This window comes from Mytilus edulis, chromosome 9 (genome assembly GCF_963676685.1).
Source record: "Mytilus edulis chromosome 9, xbMytEdul2.2, whole genome shotgun sequence".
In the NCBI taxonomy this organism is placed as follows: Eukaryota; Metazoa; Mollusca; class Bivalvia; order Mytilida; family Mytilidae; genus Mytilus; species Mytilus edulis.
The window spans coordinates 83,749,580-83,759,166 of record NC_092352.1 but is presented as its reverse complement, the minus strand read 5'-3'; the positions used below and the strand labels follow the sequence as shown (position 1 = coordinate 83,759,166).

General features: G+C 31.5%; 1 protein-coding gene across 2 annotated transcripts in view; it reads left to right on the top strand.

The window, feature by feature from the left end:
- The window catches only part of LOC139489205 (tRNA methyltransferase 10 homolog A-like), a 66,871-nt gene that overhangs the window by 1,752 nt on the left and 55,532 nt on the right, over positions 1 to 9,587 (top strand). For both annotated transcript variants that reach the window (XM_071275401.1, XM_071275399.1), the window contains exons 2-3: positions 1,949 to 2,114; positions 2,646 to 2,789. In XM_071275401.1, coding sequence (XP_071131502.1) covers positions 1,949 to 2,114; positions 2,646 to 2,789 — 310 coding nt within the window. The remainder of the gene's footprint in view (positions 1 to 1,948; positions 2,115 to 2,645; positions 2,790 to 9,587) is intronic.

Genomic DNA, 9,587 nt, shown 5'->3' with positions numbered 1-9,587 from the left:
TGCTCTCAGTTTCGGTTCTTTTAAGATGTATTAAAAGCTACAATTCCTAAATAGATAAAAAAACACAAAAAAACTCACATATTCTTTGATAATGGGTAGAGTGAAGTTAAACTGTAAAAACATAATATGTTGATGACGATGTACTATATCATTCATAACTACACAAACAAAGAACATGATGAAATAAAGACTATAGTTGAAAAGCATCTTTATTTAAAAAAAAAACCATATACAGTAAAAAAAAAAAAAAAAAGATTCGTTAACTCGTGATACACACGGAAACATAGACAAAAAAATGAGCAGTGCCTTTTCTTATCATAAAAAGTGCCCTGCCCTCCACTGGCACCCTGCCCCTTTTGATTTCTAGCTAGAGCACTGAGGATGTATTTAATAACTTAAAATGATTTACAGAAAGCGGATAAGTTCATAAAGATCATTTTAAATATAGCGTGTAAATCAAACATGGCGGCCATTGTGATTTCCGTGGTCACCATATTGGATGTACACGCTAAATTTTTAAAGTTTTTTACGAGCTTATCTTCTTTCTGTAAATCATTTATAAGTTATAAAATACATCGATAATATACTATTATCTAATAATCAATGTTTAAAAGTCACCAATATGTGCTAATATTAAAATTTCAAGTGTTATTCGGACATTACAAGTGTTATTCGGACATTACAAGTGTTATTCGGATATTAACAGTGTTATTCAGTCATTCAAGGTACCGTAATTTCCTTGCTATATTTATATATCATGGCGATTGAACTAATGTGAGACAGGCATTACCTGTCGAAGGGGATGAAGTCTGTATTAATTATTTTTTGAAATTCAAACATTTTAATGTTTAAAAAGAAACAGAAATACCGTAATGTTTTCGATGTTGGTCCTTTTGTTCATTGTTGTTACGGATTTTAGATTTTATGTCATTTTAGTCATTACATCATTTTCAATGTAAACAAAGAAATCAGGTAACGTTTATATTTCATATCAAAGAATAATTAAAATGAAATTAATAGGCTATTATTTGAACTTGGAATTATTTTTAATTATGGAATTCGCATAATTTCTTGTGTTTAATTTTTTTTATAAATTCCATGTTTATTTTGTATTATGATCTTTTAAGCGGTTAATAACACTTTCCACACATCATGCACATGTTCCATACAATGTATTTTGGTTAGATAGTGTTGTGCGCAGCACAGTACATTCTATTGAAAATATACTATTTTCTTTGTAATAGAAAGTGTTGTGCGCAGCACAGAACATTTCAGGTAGAATTATCATGGAATTTATTACAAATTTCAATAACAAGAAATCAAGAAAATTCTATAGTTAAAAATAATTCCAAGTTCAAATAATAGACTGTTAATTGTTATTGTGCTCATTCCTATATCATGTATATATATATATATATATATAACTCACTGTCACACTTAGCATGCTTTTAAATGTTGTACAGACAACCAGAAGCATTCAAAAAGTTGATTGGACATAATATGCACAATAAACATTCATTGTGCTTAGTGAACTTGGTTGCTAAAATTGACAGTAAAGGAAACTCCTGTAAAATATGAATGCAAGGGGATTTCCAAAATATTGTCGTATTTGTGGGAGACTCCTGCTCAAAACATGATGATGAGTCTTTGCACTATCCCTCTAAAAGTTTAGTGGCATTGTATCTTCTCCCCCTTTATTAGTATTTATAAGAAAAATTGACAAAGAAACTGTGTGGTAAGATACTCAACTTTCTACATGTTTTAAAACAGTTTGCGTTTGTCTCACTAGAAAGTCACAGGAACCACATGCATCGATCGACATATTTTATTACAAATTAAGTTATACTTAGAAGTTAATACATATTATTTAATTATATTAAGACCTACTAATTAACCTTATACTCATTCCCTGTAAGAAATATTTCCTTGTTTACATTATTTTTTTTAGAGCCAAAGAAAAATTGAAGAAGAAGCAAAGAAGACAAGAGGCTAGAGATAGAGGAGAAACCCTTGGTCCAACTCGTAAAATGTTAAAGCTGAACAGTATGGAGAAATCTACATGTAAAGTTAAGGTTGTACTGGATTGTTCATTTGATGAGTATATGAATGATAAGGTAACTAATTATGAGTTAAACTATCTAGTGTGTGTAATACATGTACATGTTTTGAGTCATACATGATCATGATGATATAGGACAATGTAGAAACCAATCTTCACACAAATAAAAAATCATCAATTGTTCAGATTCAGCACACTTTGAAAGAATAACTTCTTCAAACTTTACAAAAGCAGTAATTTACAGTTATTGAGTTTCAGTAACATTTTCTGCCTTTTTTTTATTGATTTGAAAAAAAATAATGTAAAAGTTATTTCCATATTAGACAAATCCATGAGTCATATGAAAAAATGTCTTGACATCATTTTTACAACTGGTGAGTCCAAAGATGCTTTAAAATTGAAAAAAAAAACTGAGCACATATAGAAAGGCATGTCTGGGGTACCCAGTTGCAATCCTGATATCTTTCAGATGAGTTTATATGATTATATCAACCATAACCATGATAACCAAGATTGAACTATGCTTGACTTACATGTACCAATGCGTTTAAAATTCTGTTGTAAAGGCCCTATCCTCTTATTTCAGGATATAATGAAACTAACAAAACAAGTAGGATTTTGTTACTCAGCCAATAGAAGAGCAGAAAATCCTCTACAGTTCTATGTATGTGGTTTACATGGTCAGATGCAGCAGAGGTTAGAATCTATAGGAGATTATAAAAACTGGGATGTAAGTTACTTTAGAATTGTTTTAGGTCCTTGTTTATCTTTCTACTACAAGATCAGTAAAAAATTCTCTTTCTATTAAATAAGGCAATTTCAAAAGAAAGTTCACCACTGTGGAGTTTTTGTTGAGCCTGTGACTTTTGGCGCAGAAAGCTCAACATAGGGATAGTGATGCGGCGGTGTTAGCTAACTTCTTAAAAACTTTATATTTTAGAAGGTGGAAGACCTGGATGCTTCATTATTTGTAAATAGATGCCTCATAATACAAAGTTTCTCTCTGTCACATGTCCATTGACTTTGACCTCATTTTCATGATTCAGTGACTACTTGAAAAAAAAGTTAAGATTTTTCGTAATGTTAATTTCTTTCTTATAACAAGTGATAGGATAACTATATTTGGTGCATACCTGTCAATGTCCTTATGCCCGTCACAGTTTTCACCTTACCTCGACCTCATTTCATGGATCAGTGAACAAGGTTAAGTTTTGGTGGTCAAGTCCATATCTCCATTACTATAAGCAATAGGTCTAGTATATTTGGTGTATGGAAAGACTGTAAGGTTTACATGTCCAACTGGCAGGTGTCATCTGATCTTAACCTTATTTTCATGATTCTGTGGTTATAGTTCAGTTTTTGTCGAGCCTGCAACTTTTGTTGCAGAAAGCTCGACATAGGGATAGTGATCCGGCGGCGGCAGCAGCGTTAGCTAACTTCTTAAAAGCTTTATATTTTAAAAGATGGAAGACCTGGATGCTTCATACTTTGTATATAGATGCCGCATGTTACGAAGTTTCTGTCTGTCACATGTCCAATGTCCTTGACCTCATTTTCATGGTTCAGTGACCACTTGAAAAAAAAGTTCAGAATTTTTGTAATGTTGAATTCTCTCTTGTTATAAGTAATAGGATAACTATATTTGGAATGTGCGTACCTTGCAAGGTCCTCATGCCTGTCAGACAGTTTTCACTTGACCTCGACCTCATTTCATGGATCGGTGAACAAGGTTAAGTTTTGGTGGTCAAGTCCATATCTCAGATACTATAAGCAATAGGGCTAGTATATTTGGTGTATGGAAGGACTGTAAGGTGTACATGTCCAACTGGCAGGTGTCATTCATCTGACCTTGACCTCATTTTCATGGTTCAGTGGTTATAGTTAAGTTTTTGTGTTTTGGTCAGTTTTTCTCATACTTTATGCAATAAGTCTACTATATTTGTTGTATGGAATGATTGTAAGGTGTACATGTCTAGCAGGCAGATGTCATCTGACCTTGACCTCATTTTCATGGTTCAGTGGTCAAAGTTAAGTTTTTGAATTTTGGTCTTTTTATCTAATATTATATGCCAAAGGTCAACTATATTTGGTGTATGTAAATATTTTATGATCTTTATGCAAGTTCCACAGGTTTTATTTGACCATGACCTCAATTTCACGGTCCATTGCACTGTGTTAAGTTTTTGTGTTTTGGTCTGTTTTTCTTTAAACTATAAGTAATAGGTCAACTATATTTGTTGTATGGAAGCATTGTTAGCTGTACATGTCTGCCTGGCATGGTTCATCTGACCTTGACCTCTTTTTCATGGTTCATTGGTCTTTGTTTAGCTATCTTGGTTAATGTTAAGTTTATGTGGCAGTTGTAATAAGCTTTATACTTAGGACTATCAACGTAATATCAATGATTAGTAAAGAAGGCGAGACATTTCAGTGTGTGCACTCTTGTTAAATGATTGCAAACATTTTTTGGGGTTCTTATAATGCTATGTTGTTGTCAATTCACAAGAGCAGAGTGTATTGTATGAAAGCAAAAAAAGGGGGGTTGTTTTTTCATTTTTTTTCAGGGGGGGGTCAATTTGTAACAGCATTGTGTATTGCACAAAAGCAAAAAATTGAATATAAATTCAAGTCTTATAAAATTGAGAATGGAAACCAATTCTAAGTTCTTTGACTACAGTTATTCTGTGTCAGAAACCTACTATGTGTCAAATATTTAAGGTCAAATAAAAAAGATGTGTGATTCCAGTTACATACCTTTATAAAATAGGGTCTGTAGGTTGGCAATTTCTTTTTTGTGTCCTTTTTTGCCCCAACTGTTCAGGGTTTGACCTTTGGGGTCATATCAAGCTGCTCTTGGTGAAGCAATTTATTGTGTTTTGGTCTGTTTTTCTCATACTGTATGCAATAGGTCTACTATATTTGGTGTTTAGAACAATTGTTAGGTGTACATGTCTAGCTGGCAGGTGTCATCTGATCTTTACCTCATTTTCATGGTTCAGAGGTCAAAGTTAAGTTTTTGTGTTTTGGACTTTTTTCTTATACTATTTGCAATAGGTGTATGGAAATATTTTATGATGTACATGTCAGTCTCGCTGGTTTTATTTGACCCTGACCAATTTCATGGTTCATTGCTCAGTGTCAAGTTTTTCAACTACATTTAGTGTATTGAATGATTGTAAGATGTACAGGTATTTCTTGTTTGGTTTATATTAGCTTGACCTCTTTTTCTTGTATCATGTTTATTTTTATATGATATAGTTGTAGTAAAGCTTTATATTCATGTGATATTTAAGACTATCAACATAATATCAATGATTAGTAAATAAGGCGAGTCATTTCAGTGTGTGCACTCTTGTTATGCCCCCTAAAGTTGTAGTTTTATTTGTTGTTTGTGGCTGTGTTATGATATGATGATGTCCTCCTCTAGTTACTTGACTATGATTTAAGAATAAGTCATTTGATCAGTATCAAGCTTGAAAATTGTGTCCAAATCAAACATGCCCCAACTGTTCATGGTTCAAACTTTGCTGTCTTATCAGGATTTGGGAATTAGTGGGATTCTTTAATATGCTCAATCTAACCATGTATTTATGTTTTTGATTTTGGGCCTCATTTTCAAATTGGTCCATATGATTGTCCTAAGGGTCCAAAATTAAAAGCTTTTTATTTGTTTTCAAAGTCTTGGTATTTTTTTATATGCTAAATCTGACTGTGCATACAGATATTTGATTTAATTTAATATTGGTTTAGGTTGTTCTCATTGTTGAAAGCCAGACCGTGGTCTTAAATTGCAAAATACCAGTCTTATTGGCAATCATACCACTACTCCTTTTTGTCTACTTTCATCACTATTTAATATTGATGTGATCAAGGATATATATAATTTACAAATCCTTGCTGTGATAGAGTCTTTTACCACTTATGCGCTGTCAAATAAACATCAACCAAACTTCTGATGTAAATAGATAAATTAAGATCAGTCTGTCAATTCTAATTTTATTAAAAAAATACTAACTACTTATGTTAATATACAAAGTAAATAAGACATTATTTCCAATTGGTAACTAAATTAACAGACATGAACAAATTTTACATTATAAATGTATAAACCAACCTTCCAGAGAGTAAAACAAAACTTGAAAGAGTATTATACAGAGCAATCTGGGTGTCAATTCTGGAAGGATTGAATTGTAGTATAAAGCAATTCAATTGTAGTCAGCAATACTTTAAAAGCATAATGCACTAACATAAATAATGCACCTTGTTGATAAAAAATCTGCTTATAATATGATTATTCAAGATTAACAATAATTTTAGCTAAAGATTTCATGAAATGCAATCAAAACCCAATATAGGCATAAAATATAAAGAAATAAATGTGGTAGGTGTTTGCAAGTTATACATTATCAACATGCTAAATATTATATATTTTAAAATGATCACTTTACTGCACTATTTTAATACTGAGTCAGTACTATTGGGTAAGACATAAGACATAAACAGACCTGCCAACTATCCCGATTTTCGCGGTATCATCCCGATTTTTATCCCTCAACCCGAATCCCGATATCGGGATCGTAAAACTAGTCAAAATCCCGATTTTCACCATATACCCGAAAAAATTATTGTTTACCGATTTTGAAGTTTTTCTGATCAATTTTAAAAAATCTATAATTTTACCTGGGGAGAAATTATGACAAGTTATAACGACCCTACGCTAATCAACAGTCACAACAGGTGTCATAATTAGTGGTTGTATGTAATCAGATTACCTAATGGGTCGTAACAGTCCTCAAAATTAATTTGTATACACAAATTTGGTAAAACAGCCTTTCAATTTTAATCAATTTATCATACAAGCACAATTTGCAACATTTGCCGTAGTTCCACAACAAAATCATAATTAATAGAAAGATGAGAATTGTAATGAACTCATCAAGAAAACATCGTTGATCTTGAAATCCGTTTAATTTTTGAAACCAGACGTCGTGTGTCTGTTGATTTAAAATCGACGCCATTTTGTATTCACTTCTACTGTGTTACTGTATCACTAAATTTTAATCACTAAATTTAGAATAAGTGATCACTCCCGCTTGATTGAAAAGGGGAGATATTTTAAAATCCCAAGAGAGGAACGTCTTTGCCATAAATGTAAAATACTAGAGGATGAGAAACATTTTTTACTATATTGTGAGTATAATAAAACTCTAAGAAATGACTTTTTTCATCACATATGTACAGAAAAAAATAACTTTAATAATTTAAATGAAGATGAAAAAATTCATTATTTACTAAATCCATCATCGCCTTTACAAACAAATAAGTTAGGATCCTTCTTGAAAAAGTCATTAGAACTGAGGGCAGGGGACTCTTAACAACTTGTTTGTTGTTATAAATTTTAATGCTGTTGATATTTTGTATGTTTAATATGTATGTATATATGTTTATTGTGTTTATTGTATTAATATATGTTGGTCACAAACTGTAAAGTTTATATGACAATAAAATATTTGATTAATTGATTGTATAAGCCTCCCCCGGTAAGAGCACCTCTGAATACAAAGAAAGATAACTCAAAGGAGTAGGGGCAATAAGGCCCTTATTTGGCCCAAAAATTACTGCAAATTTAAAAGTTATCATACATATTTTTTAATTACTGTACATTATCTATGGTACAAGGTATTCAGAAAAACAAAACAATTTTGGACATTGAACAAGTTACCATGGCAACAAATTATGACTTAATTTGCATATTTTGTAAAATTTCGCGATTTTCTTTGTTTTTCATCAAATTTTTAAGTATATTTTAGATTGAAAAAGTATGTGCGCACCCAAGAAACAACTTGATATTTAGTGAGATTTTGTCAATAGTTATAATAAAGCTACTGTTAAATTATTTTGTTGTTTCTTGGCTGCGCACGATGTTTCCACAACAGAATCGAAGATAGAAAACTGCATAAATTCTGTATTTTTCATCATTTTTGTGAAACAGTACATATTATGACGTAATTGTGACGTCATCACATAACAATCTTAATGTTTTTCATTGATATTTCTTGACCCTATGCATTTCTAAACATTATGTACTAATTTGAGAAAGTTATCAAACATTTTATTTTCTTGGGCCAAAACCAGGCCTTAATGCCCCTACTCCTTTTATCTATTTTCTCATTGATACTGATAAGACCATAAGTAAGACTAAATCAAAATCTGTCTTCATCCTTCTAACTTTAGGACATGTAGTTTTAAGTTCTTTTGAGTCAAGGTTCATAGATAAGAAGGTCTTTGGAGGGGGAAAAGGGGGGGGTCTCTACTTTGAATCCTTTATTTTTAATGCCATTTTTCTCTATTCTTCAGTTATTTTGTCAATTTTTTAATTTAATAATACAAGAATCATGCAAATAAAAGAAATCAAGGCCTACAAGCTCATCATTAGAATACTAAAAGAAAAAAGAAGAGAACTTAGACTATTTTAGGAGTAAAAAACAATGCACACAGAAAAGTCGCTAAAATTATAACCCTTAAAAATCTGGTCGCGCGCTAAATCCCCCATGGAGATTTTCAAAAGTTGGCAGGTCTGCATAAAGCTTTATTTAGAGTCGGTTTGTAATTGCTTGCTTATACTGACTCTAAATAAAGCTTTATGTCTTATGTATGTCTTATGTCTTACCCAATAGTACTGACTCAGTATTAAAATAGTGCAGTAAAGTGATCATTTTAAAATATATAATATTTAGCATGTTTAGATCTTGGTCCTGGGACATAGTGGTTGTCCTTTGATTTTTCATTGTCTACAAATAGAGTCCCTAATGTTGATAATGTATCTAACTTGCAAACACCTACCAAATTTATTTATTTATATTTTATGCCTATACATGTAATAGTAAGTAGGGGGATATGTAAAAAAAGAATGGCATGAATTTTTAGGGAAAGTAGTTATTTGGTCCAGTTTGAAAAGGTAAAAATTAATATGTTTGAAGCTGTCCAAATGAATAACATAAAATAATAGACTTTTCTATGATTTTGATACAATTTTTCCTAACATAGTGTTTTCTGGTCTGCTATTCAGTTGTGATCAATGTCATGCAAATTATTGATGATATTTGATAGTATAATGGTGTGTATTTGAAATATGGTCATGACAGTACTTGTCATTTTTTTTTTTTTTTTTATTGACAATTACATAATTTTTGCATAGTGTGTGAATCTGTTATAAAAATAGGTTCAACTTCAAATGGACAATCATGAACAAAGGAAGATAACTCAAACTCAATTTTTAATTTGCCAGAGCAAAATATAATCAATAATTGATTTACAGCAGAATGCATTGAGTATGTAGCTTTGGTTAGCTTGCCTTGTTAGCTGAATGGTGAACTAATTGCAATAACAAGTTTAAATGTAGATAGGATAGGAGCTTTTATATCATTTGTTTAATTTTTTGGTTGAGGAGGGGGGAATTATTGCGTAAACCCCTGAGGGTTTACGCAGTATATATTGGACGAGTGATGTAGTCTTTCGGAACACCGGA